Source organism: Lathamus discolor, chromosome 3, assembly GCF_037157495.1.
Source record: "Lathamus discolor isolate bLatDis1 chromosome 3, bLatDis1.hap1, whole genome shotgun sequence".
NCBI lineage: Eukaryota > Metazoa > Chordata > Aves > Psittaciformes > Psittacidae > Lathamus > Lathamus discolor.
Window position 1 is genome coordinate 150,170,718 of NC_088886.1, and position 22,731 is coordinate 150,193,448.

The 22,731-nt window shown below is 41.5% G+C and overlaps 1 protein-coding gene across 2 annotated transcripts; it reads left to right on the forward strand.

Annotated features, from left to right (window-relative positions):
• The first annotated feature begins 1,542 nt into the window (after positions 1-1,542).
• MKI67 (marker of proliferation Ki-67) lies at positions 1,543-22,731 on the forward strand. 2 transcript variants are annotated; one of them, XM_065672483.1, is made up of 15 exons: positions 1,543-1,649; positions 3,125-3,206; positions 3,288-3,403; positions 4,258-4,327; positions 5,179-5,248; positions 7,674-9,173; positions 9,701-9,939; positions 10,910-11,333; positions 13,180-13,295; positions 13,502-13,673; positions 13,762-13,896; positions 15,000-16,438; positions 17,764-17,839; positions 18,387-21,434; positions 22,056-22,731. In XM_065672483.1, the coding sequence occupies exons 1-15, from the start codon at positions 1,558-1,560 to the stop codon at positions 22,202-22,204; spliced, it is 7,728 nt and encodes a 2,575-aa protein (XP_065528555.1). In that variant the 5' UTR covers positions 1,543-1,557; the 3' UTR covers positions 22,205-22,731. The 2 variants fall into 2 exon arrangements, with proteins under 2 accessions (XP_065528555.1, XP_065528556.1); XM_065672484.1 differs by having other exon boundaries at positions 5,194-5,248.

Consider the following 22,731-nt stretch of genomic DNA (forward strand, 5'->3'; position numbering starts at 1 on the left):
GGGTCTGCAGCCGTCTGCACGGCGGCAGTGCCCCGTTTCGGCTCGGCGCAGGGATACAGCGGCGGGGAGGGTGCGAGGGCCCTGTGAGGGGGCCCCTGGCGCGCGCGGGAAGGCGCAGTCTGACAGGAGCGGGAGGGTGGCGGGTTGGGGGGGGGGACGGGGCAGCCGCCGCCGCCGCATCGGGCCCTCGGTGGGACGGCTCCGCTCCGCCGCAGGTAGGAAGCGCTTGGGGCGGTGGGTGAGAGCGGCTTGGTGGCGAGGAAGGGCTGTCCCAGCTGTGTGGAAGGTCGGGGGGGGGGGAGTTGAGGTTGTCAGGCCGGGCGGACGCGGCGTTGGCGCTGAGGGGGGTGTTGCGTTGAGTTGGTTTACCTCAGCGGCTGCCCGCTTCCCGACTGCCGGCCCGTCGTGCCGAGGGGGCTGCGCGGAGCTTGGGCTTGTAACAGCCCCGTGTGTTCGGCTTCTGCGGGTCTTGCGGTGTTTTGCTCTGGTGGAAACTGAACGGGACGGTTTGGGGAAGGAGCGCTGAAGACTGCCGTTTCTTGTAACGCACACGTAAAGGCTTTCCTTAAGGGTGCTGTCATATTTGTCCTGAGATGCGTTTTGTCGGGGCTTTTTTTCCAGCAAGTGTTTTACAGTATGAAACCGAGCATAAAAGTTTAGAAGGATCGCTCTTAAGTGCATTTAGTTTCCTTGTGTTCAGCTTGCCACCTTCGAGTACGTAGTGTGCTTGGTGCGTGTTTTCTTGAGGGTCTCTTGTACTTCGTGAAGGAAGCTCTTCCCTGTGAGGGTGCTGAGGCGCTGGCACAGGGTGCCCTTCCAACACAGACCATTCTATGGTTCTCTGATTCGTGGCACACACATATAGGAAGGGATCTGTGTACCAGGCTGTGCAAATGCTGTAGGATGTGAAGGGTTTCTTCCGGGGGGGGGAAGTTTGCAAGTTAAACACTGTTCCTTCTTCTGCTTTCCTGCTATGTTCATGCAGAGATGCACTTGCCGCCTCTGCTGTACGAACAGCCTACCAGATCGCAACAAACCTTTCAGCTGGCTTCCTTTGAGGTCATGCCACACTCTCCTGCTTCGGGAGGATACAGCTGTAGTCAGCTGGTTTCTGTTTTCTTTCAAATCAGGTCTGAGAATGTCTGTGTAGGTAAGGGAATGTGCAATATTTAGGTGAATGGCTCTACATGAAAATACTTGTGAGTTGCTTGCGGGATGAAATATACCATATGTTGCCTTTGAATTTTTGTAAAGGCTTTGCAAAGGTAGCAAATACCTATTGTCTGTGTAAAAGTGGTATAGCTGAGTTGACGTGAACCAGTTTCTTCTGCCCTGTGTGTGGTTAGAGTGGTGCCTCGCAGTAAAACAGCTCCCAGTTTTCCACACAGGCAAGCACATGTATATGGCACTGATTCTCATCTGTTGTACACTGGAAAATGGTTCTTGAACATAAGTAAGAAAGATAATGACACTGATTTGCTTTCCTAAATATGTAACGCATTATTTGGATGGGTAATTTTGATGTTCCTTTATAGGTAACATTCCTTACATTTGAAGATGACGCTCTTTGGGAAAATTGTTGTCATTAAGCGGAATGGGACTGATGGAATTAGTTTTCCACTCACTGCGAGTTCTTGTTTATTTGGAAGGTGAGATTTAGTTGAGTACTTACATACAGCAAAATAATATTAGTGATTTTCCCCTGCAGATTATATCTTTTAATACTTATTTGCAAAAATCAATATTTGTTTATTTGAATGATGTACAGGGGAGTGAAGGTGAGATTGGACTAAGGTTAATTATAAGACTCAAAAACTGAACTTAAATTTTCATTGCTGCTTTTTGTCCTTTACTTGCCAGAAGTATTTTAAGGTTTCTGGCCAAAAGAAATCTGGGGAAGGGATTAAAAGCAGCAAACAGCTGACAAGCAAGTGATTGTATTCTTTTATCCTGAGCAGTATCCAGATAACTGATGAGTGAAGTGAGGTACATGGCTTCTCTTCGACCATCTTCATTACATCAGTGCTCTTCTCAATTTTTTCTTTTTTTTTTTTTTGTCCTCCAAAATATCAGTAATGGAATCTATCAGCTAGTATCTAGATGTATTATTAAAAGTCAATAAGAACTTATGCTTCCTCCTCCAGTCTTGAAACTCACTTTGGCTTTTGACGTTTGAATGATAGATAGGGTTTTGAGCTTGATCCAGCTATTTTATATTAAAAGCTAAAATCAATGTATCTGAATTGTATATGTGGAGACTTGGCTAGATAATCTTACTATAAACAGGCTGTAAATAAAATGCTTTTACTTCTTTTAAACTAGGTCTGTTCAGCACTTTACTGATTGATTGGTATCTTAAATAACTGTAATTATTCAGTCCAGAATCGGATTCCATAGGGAAAGTCTATGGAAAGCACTTCAGTGTCCATAATACAGCTCTTCAGCTTCAGCAGAGCTGCCCAGACAGACAATGGTACAAACATTAATTTCTGCCTGCTGCACCAGTGAGACGTGTCAGGTACTTCAGTGAATGTTGCCTCTGGTTTGATAGCTGGTGTGTTTATGCTGAAGACCTACAATATGTCAAAAACATTAGAGATTAACTTTAAATAACTAAGTCTGGATGCTTAGAAACAGCTTTCACTTGATAACAGCTATTAAGAAGGTAGAAGTGGTGAGACCAGAGGTGCCTTCACCTAATACTCTGAGAGTGCTCAATAACAAGTTCCAAAGTTCAGACTTAAGAGCACGTACTAGTATTTTCGGAAAATACTCAATAGCTCTTCTGCAGCTTGTAAGTTGGGAGAGAAGTAATCTCAAACCAGCAGGTATCTGTTGGAAACGTGTCTCTTTTGGCTTGTTGTGAGCAGCTTTTTCAGAACTTGGCTATTTCATGTGTTATTTCTGATAGGGATTTTCTGGTGTTACAAAAGTGTGAGCTGTTATTTTTTGCCAAACTTGGAAGACTTGGAAAGTTCATTTTCCTCATGCTTCTAAATATAAGAAAGTATCATGCTGCTGTACAATGATTAGCTGAAAAGTTGGGAAATCACCTAATTCTATAGTAGTCAGATTTTATTGTCTTTTGTGCGTCTTGAAACTCAAATTGTATTTTCACCCACAGGAGAACAGAGTGTGATATTCGCATCCAGTTGCCTCAGGTCTCAAAAGAACATTGTAAAATTGAAGTAAATGAAAACAAGGAGGTAAGATCCACATATTCTAATGGCACATGTTTTGCATCGTTGCATCTCATCAGGTTACTGAAGTGTTTGTTCTGTTTTTAGGCAATATTGACTAATTTAAGTACAGTAAATCCCACGCAGCTGAACGGGGCTGGTTTCCAGCAGCCTGTGACTCTGAAGCATGGTGATGTGGTAACCATTATTGATCGGTCTTTCAGGTAGGTGCCAGTGACAAACTATTTATGCCTCTGTCCCAGAATGTGTTCTGCAGGCAGGCGATGTGCAGAGCTTTGTGACTGCAGGCTCTTCCTGCTGGATGGAGATAGAATAATAGAATGGTTTGGGTTGGAAAGGGCCTTAAGATCATCTAGTTCCAACCTAGACCAGGTTACTTCCAGCCCCTTCCAACCTGTCCTTGAACACTGCCAGGGAAGGGGCATCTCTGGGCACCCTGTGCCAGCGCCTCAGCACCCTCACAGTGAAGAACTTCCTTATATCCAACCTAAACCTCCCCTGTTTCAGTCTGAACCCATCACCCTTTGTCCTATCACTCCTGTCCCTGATGAAGAGTCCCTCTCCAGCATCCTTGTAGGTGCCTGCAGGTACTGGAAGCTGCTCTGAGTTCTCCACACAGCTTCTGTTCTCCAGGCTGAACAGCCCCAAATTTCTTAGATGCAGAAGATGGCTGTAGAGAAGTGGGAAAAATTAAAATGTCCTTTTAGTATCTTAAGGAACAAAAGTTAATCTAGTTTATTTCCTATTTTTATAAAGATTTATAGACCTTCTTCAGAAGGCAGCATTGCTTAAAGATATGTTTTAATCACCTTTATATTAGGTTAAACTAAACCAATAAAGGTAGAATTGTCCAGAGACATTCTGATTTTGTTTCAAGGGTAGTCAGTTTCAGGGGAAAAGTTAAGGAGTGTTTTGATGCAGTTAAAGCTTCTAAAACTGATACATATGTGTTGTTGGGAGCAGCCAGCTATTGCCAGATCATTTATCTTAACAATGGGAATTTTGTCATCAGCTATTGGATAAGAAAAAGAGTTTTTTTTTTAAATATCTCTTCCAGATTTGAATATCCTCTGCAGGCAACTCCAAGAAAGAAGCGCTCCCGGTCTCCGAAAGATGAAACACTGCAGGTAATTCTGTAGGGTTGTTTGTTAACCAGTGCTTTTGTATAAGTAGTGATATTCTATTTCCTTGTTCTGTTTGCTTATTAGGAATAATTGTTCAGCCATAAACTACTTGTCTGTTTTAAAATACAAGTAAACTTTCAGATAAATACTTATGCTTTAAAAATTAATACTTTATTAATTTCAGACTTGTAAATTTTCTGGTAATAGATATTTCATACTCTATGTTGTTACTAATATAGGTAAGCTATTAAAAATCCATCCTTAGCTTTTCCAAAGAGAGGACGGGATGCAGGAAGTGGAGTGTAGGCACTGGATATCCATGAGGAAGTTTGCCCTGGGGCATGAGCATTCTTTCCTTCCAAAATAATCTGTTCTGTGCGCTTGTGCACTAATATAGTGTTAGAATTTATGAATATAAAACTATCTTTTAATAACTTATTTTCATTAGTTTCTTTTTATTTTTTTCTTTTCTCAGCAAAGTTTTCCTCCTTAGAGGGATACGTGTTAGTTTGTAACCACAGTGGCTATTGAAAGATGTTTGGTGTGTGTTGTAGTTCTCTTACTTGAGTTAAAAACTAGGTCTGGTAGGAAGATGTGGTACAAATGTGCTACTGTATCTGCTTCTTCAGCTGCTTTTGGAGCATGTTTCATCATTTGAATGATGAAACAAGATTTAAACTCTTGCTGTGTAGGGCCTCAAATGTTCTGAAATTTTGGAATACTCTAGGATTTCACTTGAATGCTTTTGAGCAGTAAATAATGCATAAAGGTTTATAAATATTTTGTGTTTCAATGTGCAGTTGAAAGCTAAGCTGTAAACTGTTGCTCTGCTGTAATATTGTACAAATTTACAGGTTCTTCATGTTCAGCAGGTGGCAGAAGTGGAATTACAAACTTCAGGATCTAAAAGCCTTCATGCTTCAGGTTGGTACCTGTTTTATAGAGGCTTTGCTTTTTTCTTCCCCCTTCACTGCATTTACTTTCAGCATAAGAGGAAAAACATGGTTGAAAAGAGCAAAAGAAATGTATTTTAAGACTTTTCAATCTAAACACCATATACCTTGCTTTCTCAGTGTACTATTTCTTTATACTTAGATGCTGTGATTTACCAACACACAAACCAGTTTAACTGCATCCTGACGAATGGTAATGTTCAATGGTTCAATTCAATTAAAAAAAATTCAACAAGTACAATGGTTGCTTGAAATTGTCAAAATCCATATATTTTACTTTGTGATTTGTGCAAATTGAGATTGAGGATTAGCGTTAAGAAGGGAATTCTTAACTCTACACTAGCTCTGCAAACGCAATACAATGTCAGTTGAAACTGGTGTGTGAAACAGTTGCCTATTACATTTCACTTATCAGTGGCATCAAACAAACACAACACAGCAAATCCACCTTTGGTTAAAACTTAACTTGCAGTTCTCTGGCCTGGAATACAGCTGGATCCCTTTTGAGCTAATATTGCATTGTTTCATGTATTCTTACTTAAACAGAAATAATTTTGGAGATATATAGGAAGGGTTAGTTTTGCTAATTCAAACATCTGAATAGCTGTTTCATGTAGACCCAGTAAAAATAATTTAAAACTTCTAAGTCTGCGTGGTTATAGACCATAGACCAGTTAAATGCCAGGCCTTTGCCTTCCCATCCTTTTTGTCTTAAATAGGGCTGATTTTCATGGGATGATAGAAAGTTTGTTACATGGAGGCTATTTATCTACAAAAAAGTTGTATTTTTTTGTGACATATGACTGTTCTAGTGCAGAAAGCACAGGTTATTTCAAGGTGTTCTATTGCAGTGGGTGGTTATGAGCACATCTGTATTCACAGGAGTTGGGCAACAGGTTCCCCAACACTCTGATATGATACAAGTCTTTCCTTTGTTGTTCCATCAACTTGAAGGGAACAGCTTGTCCTCTTTGTAAAAAAAAAAAACTTACTGATGCATTTATCTACAGTTGGGTAAAAGCTTTCATAGGAAGATCTGATTTCCTGTTCTTTCGCATATCTTTCTCCCATCACTCCTTTTCTGCCTTCCTGGAGGTTAATTGAGAGGCTTTTCCTTGTATGTCAAAGTCCATCCTTTCACCTTTATATATATTCTTTCCCATCACAACTGAGAAAAGTCAACATGTATCAGCAATAGTTCAGCAGGTGTTCATGCTGACATAAAGTAGTGTTGAGAACTAGATCTTGTTCTATAGATACATAGATCTCAGCTTCTTGTGCTTTAAAAAAGCCACCTAAGAAGGAAGCGGAGCTGTTCGAGTGAGTCCAGAGGAGGCCGCGGAGATGCTGCGAGGGCTGGAGCAGCTCTGCTCTGGAGCCAGGCTGAGAGAGCTGGGCTGGTTCAGCCTGGAGAAGAGAAGGCTCCTTAAGGGGAGACCTTAGAGCAGCTCCAGCGCCCAAAGGGGCTGCAGGGAACCTGGAGAGGGGCTTTGGACAAGGGCCTGCAGGGACAGGCCAAGGGGAATGGGCTTTAACCTGCCAGAGGGAGATTGAGATGAGCTCTTCAGCAGTTCTTCCCTGTGAGGGTGCTGAGGCGCTGGCACAGGGTGCCCAGCAAAGCTGTGGCTGCCCCATCCCTGGCAGTGCTCAAGGCCAGGTTGGACACAGGGGCTTGGAGCAAGCTGCTCTAGTGGAAGGGGTCCCTGCCTGTGGTGGGGGGTTGGAACTGGATGAGTTTTAAGCTCCCTTCCAACCCAAACTAGCCTGTGATTCTATATGACAAAAAGGCCCCTCTTATCAGAAGAACACTAAGCTTGTATATACTCCTTGCTCACAGAAAACACAAAGTGAAGTGTGCTACCTCAGGCTTCCTTGGCTGCAGTTTATAGATCATACGACACATAGTGTCACTTGCTATGTCTCATCTGAGGCAGCTCTGCTTTATAACCTGTCTTTGCCCTACAAAAGCATTGCCATAGTTCAAGCAGTATAGTGCCTATTTAAATGCAGGACACAAACCAGGCCGAATTGTGACAAACTGACCTAAGTGGGGGTTTAATTCTATGCTCATAGGTTTGTTTTTTTTTGCAGCCCTGAAAGGTGGATACAAGCCATTGATTCCAAAGAAAGACAAAAGCCTGAAATATCAAATGTCTTACCTGAATAAGGGATAAATTCCAGATTACAACTTAAAGTGAACATTGAGATACTAATGCTTCTGTTAGAAGAGAAATTACTGTTAACACAGCTTTATTTACAGTACTGTATCCTGGACCCTGTTGACTACATTGGTAGAGGAAAGGGAAGGTATTTTTATCTGTATTTATGGAACTTGTATTTATAGTTCTGCAATTTTTAAGTAACTGCATCTCTGTTTTGCTTTGCTTTCTTTTCAGATAATGCTGAGTGCAAAGGAAAAGATGCCAATGAAAATAAACAAAGTACCGAGGAAAATATTTCCAAGGCTTTACCCGTCAAAGTACGAACACCCAAATCTTCACACAGAATAGATGAGTCTGCTAAAAGGGAGAATTCAGTGTTTCCCTTTAGTAAACTCTATGAAAAGCTGAAAACTGAGATTAAAGTGAAAAAAACTCTTCCTGGGGGAAGTGCAACTCAAGAAGCTGCAAAAGGAGATGGAAAGAGTGTTCCTCTAGAACCAAGCACTCAGATTTCATTGTCAGGTTGTGTTTCTGATCTTGGAAACCTGTCTAAAGAACAAGAGAGAGGCAGAAGTGAAAATATTGAAGAATGTAAAGTAGAAATCAAGCAAGATGTGGTCACTTCAGAGTTTAACCAGGTCTCAGCTGTCAGAAGTGCTACCAAGAAGAGTGTTATCAAAAGTCCTCGAACATCCATTTCAAAGGTGTCAAGAGATACTGGTGAAAGAAGACACTTACAGGAACATAAGGAGCCAAGTACACCAGGGAAGTCTGGAAGTACTGGAGTTACAGCCAAACTCGCTCAGAAGGATGGAAGTGCAGTGTTTTCACTGAAGCAGTGCTCTATAGAATGCTTGGGTTATGCAGGTGAAATGAAAACGCACAGCTCTGCAACAGCCTTGGATAAACCAGCACAACCAGGTAACACCACAAATGTTTCTGAAGTTGATCAGTATGTTCTGTCTACACCAACATCCAGAAGGAAGAGTCCTCGGTCTAATTTTGTATCAGCTACCAGAGAGAGTAGTGGAATGAATTCTGTAATCACTGATACTCCGACACCTCGACGACGTGTGTCCCTGAAATGTAGGTCTCTGTCAGGAGTTGCAGCTGAAACTCAAAGAGAAGATTTACTGTCCATAAGTGACAGCCTCAAACAACTGCCTTTGGCAGAAAATAAATGTTTGAAACAAAGACGAAGCAGTAAACAGCATACACCAGGAAAACCTGCTGAAGTGCTGAAAGAGATCTGTGACCAGGCAAACACTGTGAATTCAAAAGAGGAGCATTTGGAACCTCCTGCCTGTTCTAATTCCAGGAGTCCCAGAAGAAATAACAGGGAAAGTCAAGAATTATCAAACAAAAGTGTCCATTTGGACACACTGGCTTCAGAAGAGTTCACATCAGAGCTGGCATCTCCTGCTAGTCACAAATGTGGCTCTGGCAGAAAAAGGGGTAGGCCAAGAAGATCTGGGCTGCTCACTGAGAGACCATTAGAGGCAAATGCGCCTCTAGAACACCACGATAAACCTACAGACAGAAGAGACAGTGAAATGAAAGAAGAGCTGGCCACCAAGGAGGATCACCAGGAACAAGGTTTGGAAGATGCTGGAGTAACAAGACCTCGTAGATTGTCATCAAAGCGGAGGTCTTCTGGAGGCACTGCTCTACTGAAAGACACTGAAGCTGTCTCAGAAATGAATATTTCTGACCTGTTGGCTGGGGAAGAATCAGGTAAACTTGCTTAATTCCTGCCTGGTTGGGTTTGTAACTGAGAAATTCTCTTCCCAGCATTTATATGAGCATTTTCCTACTAATGTAAAATGTAGAACCACCCCTTGCCAACATACTGCTTCTGAAGTATTTATCATGTAGTTACAATTGATCATCAATATTGATACAGAAAATTGTCTAAAAGTTTGCTCCACTGAATCTGTTTCTCTGTAAGATAAATTACCATCTGATTTGTTTAAACTTAAAAATGCACGAGGAAGTGCTGGGTTTTTTATGTGGGTGAAAATGCTCATTTGGAGTCTTCCCCATGAGGGTGGTGAGGCACTGGCACAGGGTGCCCAGAGAAGCTGTGGCTGCCCCATCGCTGGCAGTGTTCAAGGCCAGGCTAGATGAGGCTTGGAGCAACCTGCTCTAGTTGAAGGTGTCCCTCCCTGTGGCAGGGGTTGGAACTGGATAACCTTTAAAAGCGCCCTTCCAACCCAAACCAGGCTGTGATTCTTAGATCTGTTTTCACTTGTTCTTTTTAGGCAAGACAACAAAGATGTCTCCAAAGAGGAAGAGTGGTGAAGTGTTACTTCAGCCTTTAGGAAAAAGAAAGAGAGTGTCTTTTGGTGGTCACCTAAGCCCAGAGCTTTTTGATAAAAGCTTGCCTCCCAACTCACCCCTTAAAAGAGGTGCCATTCCTGCCCAGCTGAGCCTGCCCTTTGGAAATTCACCACGTGCTGTCCTCAAAAAGGCTCAGGGATTGAAGCACTTTGCAGTCCAGGTAAAGCTTAAGACTAATCAAGTTGGTGAGCCACTTAATGCAACCAGAGTATAAGTTCTAGGACTTCTAAAAGTTAACTAACAAGTAGTAGTGAAATTTTTTAGATGCATGTTGGGATATAGAAACTTTAATTGCAAGTTTAAAAGGTATTTGAAACCAGCAAACTTTAATCAGCATTATTTTAACTTCTTCACTGTAGGAAAGGGCTCAGTTTGCCTTTTATATCTACCTGCCTTTACCCGGGAGGTGTGTTATGTATTCAACTCGCACGCTATCAGTCATTCTCATGCTCTACTGATAGGATGAGGGGTGATGGGTTTAAACTTAAATGGGAGAAGTTCAGGGTAGATCTTAGACAGAAGTTGTTCCCTGTGAGGGTGCTGAGGCGCTGCCACAGGGTGCCCAGAGAAGCTGTGATTGCCCCATCCTTTGCAGTGTTCAAGGCCAGGCTGGACAGGGCTTGGAGCAAGCTGCTCTAGTGGAAGGTGTCCCTGCCCATGGCAGGGGGTTGTAACCCTTCCTACCCAAATCAGTCTATGATTCTCTGCATATGTAGGAGTACATTTCTGTGTGTCTGTGCTGAGCAGCAGTGTCTGAGTGTCTGCAGGCCCCAGTTTACCACAAATAACAGCAAACAGAACAGTTGTTTGTTGTCCAACTCTGCAAGCTTCTGCCATGTGGTTTGGCTAAAAGCTGGAAAACATTTACTGTGTTTTAAGCTAGTTACAATGTGTGAGGTGTACCTGAGGTGAACAGGACTGTTGAGTAAAGTAGAACAATAAGCTCAGTTAATTTATTCAATTGAATTTGCATGTATCTTGGGACACTTAAAAGGTATTTTAAGACTTTATGAAATGATCTGATGATATTTTATACTATTCTACTTACCTGTCAGAGATGTAGATGAGTGCTTGCGGTCCAGCTACGTGCAGTAACATTTGATCTGTATGTATTTTTTTTTCCCTACCAGGAACTTCCTGAACATTTGCAGAAAGAAAAATTGTCACCAAAAAATCTGCCAGCTCAGAAGTCCCCAAGTGCCTTGTCCCCTTCCTCTGGGAGGGCAACACTTAAACTGCCTCCAGGCTCTCCAGCACCTTACAGAAAGGGCCGTTTCTCTGTTTCTCGCATCATGGCACCACTACCAATTGTAGAAGAGAGAGATGCTGTTCGAGAAGACACGAATACAGAGGAGGAAGATGGTGCCTTAGTGAAAACACCTAAATCTTCTCTCACTAGCCAAAATGATAAACCTTTTTTGAAGGCTACCCCTGACAAACTAACCAGAAGTGCCCAACTTGCTCTGAAGGTCGCTTCCATGAAGAGTAGAAGTGGAGCTGTAGCAGTTTTCAATGCAAAAAGAAGAAGTGGTGCCTCCAGTGCCAATCTATTAGGTTTGTTTCAGCAGTTAATCCTTAATATTCATTTTAATGTTTTAAAATGCAGGAAATAAACAGAAGTTGGCCTAATTTGTTATGCAGAGGCCACCAAAGGCTTGGCTGAGGATTGTTGGACATGTTGGAAACTGTGAATTGCAAAGTGTTGCATTTTCTCATATTATTAAATTACTAAAGTAAATATCAAAGCACAAATCTTAATGTTCAGAAGTTGAAAAATGAAAGAATTAAGGTTACTTTGCAATAATGATCCTTCAAGTTCAAGTAGTATTGAACTAAATCAATTTGTATTAATAAAGTGGTAAAAGCCGCATCCCTAGCAGTATTTGATGCCAGGCTCGATGAGGCTTGGAGCAGCCTGCTCCAGTGGAAGGTGTCCCTGCCTGTGGCAGGGAGTTGCAGCTTGATGATCTTAATGTCCTTTCCAGCCCAGTCTGTGATTCTATGATTCTATAATTACATCAATTTTCATTTGAAAACATGCATTTCATAGCAGTCTAGCTTCAGTTTGTTTTGTTGGTGCCTTTTTTTATACACATTTCAAACCTTTGTCCATGGACGGGACTAAACTGTTTGCAGTGGTATATAACATATTATTAGTAAATTGGATGATAACTGGGTGTTAACCTGAAAATTCGAAGTTAAAGCATTTGAATTTGAATGTCACTGGTTTTGGTTAGTTTTTATAACACTGGAAACATTATGATAGGGGAGCTGTGGCTCTTGAAACTTTGTCTTTGAAGAAGACATCTTATGGAGAGTACTTCACAAATGTAGCTGACACCATTTTTCCCCACCTCTCTGTAATGTGGAGAGCGGGTTTTCATCTGCAGTTTCTTTTGCAATATGAATATGAATAGACCACAAGAGTTCTTGAAAATTGTGGATGTCTGCTTAGTATCCAAAATAAAACTGTGTTTCCAATGCTTTTTCAGGTAATTTCTTGCAGGCTTGGTATGTGTCTGTATCCCGAACACCCTATCAATGACACCTTATGAAAGTGCTTCTTATTTGCAGACTTTCCCCAACTTGCACAGCAGTTCTGACAAGAGAATAATAAACGTGAGGAACAGCATTCCCCTTTCTACCTCTACTTAAAAAAATAACAGTTACTTTTATAAGATCCCTGTCTTCTCGTAACCCATTTCTGAACCAAACAAGGCAGATGTGCCACCAACTTACAGCCTCATTTATTACACAGCTCTAACTAATTCCCCAATTCCTCTGCTGTGGACAGAATGATGCTGTGATAAATGTAACCTTGCTTTGGGAATTTCTGGTGTATGTTACAAGGAGAAGGTGATATAAAAGAGATTATGGAAAGCCTGTGTAGGTCTAAATGTTGTAAGCAGTATAAATAAATAGTCTCCTGACTATGATGTTCTTTGGGAAGGTGGTGAAAGAAAAGCTGGATATTTTTCACTTAGAAGCCATTTCCCTGATGTTAAATCTCATGTCCCACCAGGGACAAGTGAAGATATAATAATAAAAGAGACTTAAAGGCTCATGGCAAGTTTTTTTTATTGGGAAAAATTATTTCCTTACAAAACCAGTGAGGATGGAATTGGGTCAGCATTTGGTTTTAGGATCTAACATCTTTTTGACACTGCATGAAGCTTGTTTTGTTGAGGAAAGAAAGACACACTGGGTAATTGGACACTTGTTAAACCTCAGCTGAAGTTGGGGCTTTTTCACAGAGCACATTAAGTGTAGCTGTTGTCAGGCGATACCACCACTTTCCTGTGCCCAACAGCAGCAATCCATTGGAATCATTAAAAAATAATTGTGAACTTCCATTTATACAGCTGAGAATTAAAGTGCTTATTTCTCTTTTCCTTTCTAGTGGCAAAATCTTGGGCAGAAGTGGTAAAATCAGGTGTTGCAAGACCACAGGCAAAGGCTGTTAAAAAGAGTGTCCGAAAACGAAGACTCCTAAAGAAGACAACCCAGTCACCAAAGGTATTCTTTTTAAATTCTCTTTGTTTTTGCACAACCACAAAACTTCTTGTAGGTTTTTTGCTACAGAAACTAGAAGCTTCTGAGCTATTAATATGATGTGAAATGGGTGTTGATAGCTTTTTCACTGTAAGAAATGTAGGTTTTATTTAAAGGGGATCTTGTTTTACTAACCTTTGTTTTTTTTCCTTTCTCTTTCCCCTCTGCAGACTCCAGAAAGTAAAATAAGAGGTCATTTTAGCACAGGACATGCAGAGTCACCTGCTACAATAGTTGTAGGTAGAGCTTATTCCACCACAGTCAGAACAAGTGGACGTGTCCCTAAAGTGATGAAAAATCCTATCTTGAAGCTGAATATGAATATGGATGAAAGCTTCACAGGTAACTTCTTAAAGCCTGTTGCTCACTCTGCCAACTGTGTCCTTCTCTTGTCAAAGCAAATGCTTATTTCTCCAATTCTCATTTGTAGGAATGGCTGAAATGTTTCAAACTCCAGAAAATCTGAGTGGAAAAACGTTACCTTTGGCTGCCATTCAGAAGATGGATTTCACACCAACATGTGCTGCAGTGGATCTTTCTGAGCTGCACACTCCTGAAGAAACTGGTACGTTTGTTATTTGAAAAGCAAGGGACTGTTTAGGTATATTATGGGGAAGCAGTCACAGCCTAGGTAAGAGTTGATATATTGGGATGAAGCATCTCTCAACCCATAAAAGGAACCATTGACTTTTATCATGTATTAAAAGGCATTTTTGCAGATCCAGTTAATTTTTCAGTAGGTGTTATTTTCCCATTCATTCCAATTGAAACTTCAAACTGTGGAAGTATTGCCTCAGGTAAATCTTGGGCTGAAGCATGACATGTTGTTGGCCAGTTGTCTACATCTAAATCCAGTGGCAATGTTTCACAGTAGGGAGAGGTTATTGTTCAGTCTTAGAGAAAAAAGTCTATTGGAAAGAGTTGTTTCAAGACAGTATTTTGTAGTGCATCTTTTGCTGATAACCTTCCATAGAATCATAGAATAGTTAGGGCTGGAAAGGACCTTAAGATCATCCAGTTCCAACCCCACTGCCATGGCCAGGGACACCTCCCACTAAACCATGCTACCCAAGGCTCTGTCCAACCTGGCCTTGAGCACCACCAGGGATGGAGCATTCACAGCTTCCCTGGGCAACCCATTCCAGTGCCTCACCACCCTAACAGGAAAGAATTTCTTCCTTATATCCAGTCTAAACTTCCCCTGTTTCAGTTTTAACCCGTTACCCCTTGTCCTATCACTACAGTCTCTAATGAATAGTCCCTCCCCAGCATCCCTATAGCCCCCCTTCCAGATACTGGAAGGCTGCTCTGAGGTCTCCACGCAGCCTTCTCTTCTCCAGGCTGAACAGCCCCAACTTTCTCATTTGCTTCAAAACCACAGTCTTTGCTTCAAAACACAAAGGGAATTACAATGAAAAACTTGTACCACAAGAAGTTTTAGGGACAACAGAGAACTAATTTTTATATCAGATTAAATAAGAAAAAGTATCCCAGTTTTGATAGTCACTTTTAAACGTGTGCTAGTTGCAAATCAGTTGTTGATGATAATTTTTGATTTGTAGAAGGCTCTGGCTGATTGAATTCAGTTTTACTCAGTTATACAGTATTACATTCCTTGGGTTTTCTGCTTAATTCTCTTTCCAAATTACATACATCTACTTATTTCAGGTGAGATGATGGTGTCACCATTAAATAGTTCAGATGCTTCAGAACACAAACAAGATAGTCCAGGCACCTGCCACTTTTTGAGTGAGGAGTCACCTCTGAAGTCTGTATTTGATGCAATAGCCACAAAAATTCCTGAAAAAAGAAATGCTATGCTGGAAGAAAATACTGGTAGGAATTGTTTGTCAGCAGCTCCAGAAAAACAAACCTCTCGGGTGAAATCAGGAAGTAGAAGGAGGGCTCCAAAGCAGAAGTTGGAGCCAGTTGAGGTCCTGTCAGGCATCAAGCAGCTGTTAAGGACCCCAGAGCAAAGATCAGAACCAGCTGAGGCCTTATCGGGCATCAGGCAGCTCATGAAGACCCCAAAGCAGAAGCCGGAGCCTGTAGAGACCTTGTCAGGAATCAGGCAGCTCCTGAGGACACCGAAGCAGAAGTCAGAGCCTGTAGAAGCTTTATCAGGCATCAGGCAGCTCATGAAGACCCCAAAGCAGGAGTCAGAGCCTGTAGAACCTTTATCAGGCATCAAGCAGCACCTGAGGACACCAGAGCAAAAGTCGGAGCCAGCTGAAGTCCTGTCAGGCATCAAAGAGCCCATGAGAACTCCAAAGCGTAAGTTGCAGCCTGTGGAAGCTTTGTCAGGCATCAGGCAGCTCATGAAGACCCCAAAACAGAAGTTGGAGCCTGTAGAGGCTTTGTCAGGCATCAGGCAGCTCATGAAGACCCCAAAACAGAAGGTGGAGCCTGTAGAGGCTTTGTCAGGCATCAGGCAGCTCATGAAGACCCCAAAACAGAAGGTAGAGCCTGTAGAGGATTTGTCAGGCATCAAGCAGCTCATGAAGACCCCAAAACAGAAGGTGGAGCCTGTAGAGGATTTGTCAGGCATCAGGCAGCTCATGAAGACCCCAAAACAGAAGGTAGAGCCTGTAGAGGATTTGTCAGGCATCAGGCAGCTCCTGAGGACACCAAAGCAACAGTCAGAGCCAGTTGAGGTCCTATCAGGCATCAAGCAGCTCCTGAGAACCCCACAGCAGAAGCCAGAGCCAGTTGAGGTCCTGTCCGGCATTAAGTTGCTCATGAAGACCCCAGAGCAAGAGTTGGAACCTGTTACAGATGAAAGTGCCTTTAAAAGATTGCTGAAGGCTCCAGTGCAAAACAGGGAAGCAGTTACTTTAACCAAGAAAACTCCAAAGGTGAAATATCAACCAGTAGAAGACATGATTGGGGTCAGCCGCATTTTCAAGACACCGAAGGACAAAGCTGAACCCACAGAAGATGTGTTTGATATTAGTAGACTAGTGAAGACTCCAAAAGAGAAGTATCAACCAGTTGATGATTTTGTGGGCCTGCAAAGGCTTATGGCAGAGCCCAGGCAAAAATGCTCCGACTCTGAAGTGGACTATGCTGGAGTTATGGAGATGTTTGATGCACCAGAGGAAACTGAGGTAAAATACTTTAGCTTTTGGAGAGAATGCTTTTGGACTTTGAAACCTGTGGTTGAAATGCATTCTTAGGCCTCCTAGTGTCACATCTTGTATGTTACAGCACTTCAAATATGTTATGCCCATAACCACTGGAGGAAAAACAACCTTCTAGAAAAGTATCCCATGTTGACTTGAGAACTGTAAAGATGGCAGTCTTAGTTCCTTGGCAGCTTTGTCCAGGTGGATGCCCTCTGCTAGAAAATGCAGTTTATTACAAGTTTGCATGTGAACACTTTTTTTTTTTTTTTTTTTCTGGTCATTTTTTCCTATTGTGCTTAAAGCACCTTTAAAATTACTTAAAAACTCATCAAATTCTTTCTCAACCATCTTTTTCATAGCAAGGGATATAGTTGGTTGGTTTGCTTCATACCCTATAGATTAAATTTTAAGCTTCCTTTTTCTTTTCCCATCCAAAGCTTTTGACAAAGCATTTTACCACATGGCCAATAGGTTGCTCTCTATGTCCCTAAGTCATTCATTCATTGCTTTTGGAACATATGCCTATTTTGTAGACACATATATATACTGTTTTTCTGTGTTAATATGCATTTTCTTTGAAGGAGCCCTGTGTAAGCAGTTACTGAGGTTGCTCTGCATCACCATTCTGACCTTAGAATTCACAGCTTCATCACTGGTCATTTGTGAATTTTTAGTATTCATTTTTACATTTATTCCAAGATCATAGAACTGTGGAATAGGTTGAGTTGGAAGGGACCTTAAAGCTCATCCAGTCCCAGCCCCCTGCCATGGGCAGGGACACCTTCCACTAGAGCAGCTTGCTCCAAGCCCCCGTGTCCAACCTGGCCTTGAACGCTGCCAGGGATGGGGCAGCCACGGCTTCTCTGGGCACCCTGTGCTAGCTCCTCACCACCCTCACAGGGAAGATCCATAGGTAAAATGCTGTGTATCACTGGACTTTGTGCTCATCAGTGGAGAACCACTGCTAACCACTCAAATTATTTGGCCTCAATACCGCAAATTCCTTTTGAGCATTCATTTAGACACTTGTCAGGCATTTTATTAATGACTTTTTTAACTCTGTGAAGTGTTTGTTACCTTTCACTTTAAAAGCTGCTGCACTGGCTTATATGGCCAGTATTAAGTTTGATAGATTTATTTGCAAATATCCTATTTATATGGATACAGTTATAAAACTGATTTCCTTTTTAGAGAAAAGTACTTGCTAAGAATTCAGATATTTTTATGCGCTGCCTTTGTATTGGTTGGCTCTGGTATTTGTTGTCTTCTCAGACATGCATTTATTGATTAATGTTTTATTTGCTTAGGTCAAATCAGTAAAAGCTATGGATTCCAAGCAAGAAGATGCTGCACCTTTTTGTACTGATTCCACTAGTAAACGTGGTAAGTGCAAATATGTTAACTAGAGAAATAATGGATAGAGAAGTTAATATCTGTTGTTATGAAGTTTTAACATATGTTTTAAAAACTCCAGAATACATAACATGAAGGGTCCATAGCTCATGGAATTTGTGCAGTCATCCCTAATGAACACCAGGTGCTGGCAGAAGTTAACAGCGTAGTAGTTTGTTGATGTGGTAACATCGGCTTCTCTTTACATACCAGTAAAAAACCGGATGTGAGGGTCTCTGTCTGAAGTTATCTTTCTTTTAAAAGACTTTCAAGAACATAGCTTAAACCTTAAGAATGCTGCCTATCAAATGAACCAAGCTGGTCAGAAGCCTGGTGTTTATCTTAGGAATTGCTTAAAATCTGTGTTTATTTATAAATGAAGAATAATAAGTATAATTCGTTTAAGCAAGATGACTTAGGGAAGTGTTCTTAGGAATATCAAAACTCACAGATCTTTGATCAGCTGTACTAATGTTTAATGTTTGTTTGTGCTTTTTTCTATGTAAAAACTTTGAATGGGGAACAAAACCTGGTTTAGAAGACAAAGGAAATATTTCAGAAGGTAAAGATTCCCAGAAGAAGGAATCACCTAGTGCAGGCCCATCTACCCAGAGAAGAAAGGGCAGACCAAGGAAGAGAGTACATCCTGCTTCAGCAGAGCACTGTGAAAGGGAGCTGAATTTAAAAGAATTGCAAAGTGTGGAAAAAACAAGCACCCAAGAGGAGATGAAAGCTAAAAATGAAGGAAGAGGAAGGAGAACCAACTGTCATATGCAAGAAGAAACTGTTTCAGAGCCCCTTGAGCAGGAAAAAGTTGACATTGTTTCATCTGTGGAACCACATGGCACTACTGAAAGACCCAGAAGAGGTAAAAGGAAAGACCAAAAGGAGTTAAAACTTCCAAGTGAGAATCCCGAGACTTGTGACAAAGATTCTGCTGTGCTGCAAGAGGAGAAACAGACTTTGCAGGTGTGTGGCATCAGTGACATAGTGGAAACTGAACATGGTCCAATCATAAAGACAGGAAGTGCATTGAGTAGCAGTGAAAATGAAAACTGTCAACTGCAAACAGGTTTAGAAGAAACTGAAAACAAATCTCATGAAGGTGCTGTAGAAGACAGTGAAGAAATGCTTCTGCCACCTAGGACCAGAGTTAGAGGAGTAAGAAAAGTAGCAAGCCCAGAACCATTGATTCCACCTAAAAGAGGAAGAAGAGCTAGAAATGACCAAGTTCAGCAAGCTGCTTCAGTGGCTCTTCACAGGACAACAAGGAAACTTCGTAAAGACCCACCAGAAAAGATGCTACAAAACGAAGAAGAGACTTTTGTCAAAGATACTGAGACTGCCACAGCAGAAGAACCTGAACATGGAGCTAAACTTGAAATAACGATACCAGAGAAAAGAGTGAAGTCTTTAAGAAGTGCTGGAAAGTACTCAACTGAAGTAAAAGCAGACATTGGCGGGATGGCACTTGAAAATATACAAAACATTCAGAAAACTGAGGAAACTTCAGCTGAAGCTGGTATTGAACCCATCAAAAATGTGATAAAAGCATCTCAGGGAGATGAAACAGAAAATGCTCAGGAAAATACAACAGAGGCATCTCAAAAATTAAAGGCAGAGTTGCCTTCTGGAGAGACAAATAGAAGGTCAGTCACTGCAAACAGAAATGCAGTGAAGGAAACAACAAGAACAAGAAACAGGAGGGGCAAAAAAGACTCCTTGGAGAAAAAGTCTGAAGAATTTGCCAAACATGTAAAGAACCTAGAACTAATTGCTCCCCAAATCAAGTCGGAAGCAGAAGTGGATGAATCTTCTCTCAAAGGTTCTGTGGGCTCTGTTTGTGTCAAGAATACCTACCAAGTCATGAAGGACCAGAACACCCCAACTGCCACACCAGAACCTGCTGCAGACAGTGATGGTCTTGCTCAGAGCCGTCCAAAGCGGACAAGAAATGACCAAGGAATAAAAACCACAAAGCAAACTGAAACCCTGCAAGAGAATCAAGCCCACAGCTGTGGACTGGCATGTTCAAGAGGTAGAGGTAGAAAAGTTAAATTTGGACTTGAAGAAGCCAGTTCCAAAGCGGTTGAAGGAAACAGGAGTTTACCTGAGGATGGCAAAGGAATGACTGACAAAGAGAGTCTACAAGAGGCTTCAGAAAATCCTTCTTCACAAGTAAGGAGGAGCAGAAGAAAACAAGCTGATACCATTCCACAGATAGCTTGTGCTACCCTTATGGAAAAACAAATATTAACTGCAGAGCATAGTAAAGATGAGGCTTCTGCAAAGGAGCAAGGTTCAGCTTTGGAAGCTGCTCCCTCTTCAACAGAAGACATTCCACTGAGACGAGGGAGAAGACGAGAGGTTGCTGCAGCATCACAAACATCTCGATCTCTTTCTACCAGAAGAAGATGTGGGTTGCTGGAAAATGACGATAAAAAAATGACTCTAAGAGAAGATCAAAATCCAGCTTTGGGAAATGAAACTTTGCAGGCAAAAGCAAATGCATCAGCAAGGAACGAAAGGGAAAAGATTGATCTAGCAGCAGAGGCAAAAAGTTCATCTTCTCTCCAGAGAAAGTGTGGCTTGTCAGAAACTGATGGTAAAGAGGAGGGCACTAGTGAAGAACAAAATGTGCCTTTGGAGACGGTGTCCTGTGCGAAAGAGAAGCCATTGGGAAGGGGCAGAAGGAAACAAACTGCTCTGGCATCACACGCAGCTAGTTACGTTCCTCTTACAGGAAAACGTGGTTTGCCAGCAGATAATGGTAGCGAGGAAGCTCCTAAAGAAGATCAAAATGTTCCATTAGAAACTTCTGATTCATCTGTAGAACAAAATCAACTGAGAAAAAGCAGAAGGAAAGAAACTGCCCTCTTGTTAGAAGCCGCAAGTTCTGCTTCTCTGGAAGGAAAACAGGGCTTAGCAAAAGAAAGTGGTAGAAAGACTAATCATAGGGGAGCAAAAAAGCTGCTTTGTGAGAATTCTTCTTCCCAAGAAAAAATCGATCCTTCAAAAGGGAGCTCAAGGGAAACCATCACCACACAGGCTGTTAGTTCCACCTCACTTCAGGCTTTGCCAGAAGAGGGTAAGAGTGAAACTCCTGGAGAACAACAGAGTGTACTTTTGGAACTAGCTCCATCTGCAAGAGAAAATCCATCAAGAGTGGGCAGAAAGAGAAAAACTTCTTCTGCATCTAAAGAAACTAGTTCCACTTCTCTCGGGGAAAAACCTGTCTTGCCCAAAGTCAGAGGCCAAAAGAGGATTCTTAAAGAAGACAAAGGTACATCTCTAGAAAATAACTCATCTCAGGGAAGCACAAGGCAATTGAGGAATAAAAGTAAAAGGGTAGAATTCAAATTGGAGGCAGCTACTTCTACTTCTCACTGCAAAAACGGTGACTTGCCAGAAAATGGCAAAACTTCAGAAACTCAAGAGATGCGTTTGACATCCGCTGGTTCTGAGGGAAATCATCAGTCTGGAAAAGGAGAAGAGGTTACCCCTGCACCACAGGCAACTCCCCCTTCTCGCAATAGGAAACGTCACTTGCCAGTGGATGATCTGCCAACCAAAAAACTAAAGTTAGGTGAGGCAAGAATTTCCTCTCCATTTTCTAAGTGTAGCTCAGTTATCTATAGATACAATAACACATTCACAGTTTTAATGTCGCTGGGGGCTGCCATGTTCTAGTGGAGATAGGGAGTAGGTCTTCAATATAGCAGGAAGACTTAGGTGAATGGGATCTATGCTATCACAGAATCATAGAATGATTTGGGTTGGAAAGGGCCTTAATCACCTACAAAGGTGCTTACTTTTTACAGTTGACTTTCCAGCTCTGTCTGGACCATAAAACACCTACAAGATATTTATTTTTGCAGGATTTTCCTTTGGTGTTGGATATGGTTTAGGTTTACATATCAGGAGAAGGAATTTTAGCTAAAATGACAGCTAATTGGTTTTGGTGCTCTCATTAATGTTAACCTACTTTCCGAAATAGCTGTAAGTCCTAAGGGATCTATCTTAAAGGATATCTTAAAGGATGTGCACAAGTATGGGGTTTGTAGCTGGCTTGGTGAATTCATAGATGTAATCTTTGGGATGTGGTCGCTGGGGATGTTGCCATTAAAAACAATGTAATAGAGGGTTGAATTTTGTATGAAATGTTTGATTTATGGTGCAAATTCACTTTGTTTTTGTGTGCAAATAGAGAATGATGCAAATCCAGTGCCGCAAAAAGGAAAAAGAAACAAAGATAAAGAAGAACCTGAAGGGAATTTAAGGGCTACTCGGAGTGCTGGAGGGATGGACAGGAAGACAAGATCAAGCACAAGAACAAGTGCAAAAGCAAGAAAATAGTCTCACCAACAGTCACAGCACCAGTTTTTAAATCAATTCAGTAACTGAAATGTCAGGTTTTTAATGTGAATTGATTTGCACTTGGATTTTAAGCTCAGATTTTGTAAAGCAATCGTCGAATTATGATGTTATGAAAAGATATTTCTTACTGTGTTTACAGGTAGGGTGTAGATTCTGGTTTTAATAGATTCATGTGTAGTGGTTTCTGACCCATGGGGTGCTTGTGCAAAACTGCAAACCTTAGACCTAAATCTTTTTATACCAGTATTTATCCCCTTTTCTGTTGATCAGCAGCCAGGAAGCCATATTACTTTACTGCTAGTTTAATTGTAAGCTATTTTCTGCTTAGATTTTAATGTGCTTAAGTCTGATTTGTCATGACAGTTCTGTAAATGTTCTTTAAAAGAAGCTCTGGATGTATCAGCGGAATTCTGATGCTGAATTTTTTATAAGTTTAAAAAAATACCCTTAAGTTCATTGTATTGAAAAATGCAGATTTGTGGAAGTCATTAAATTTGTAAACAATT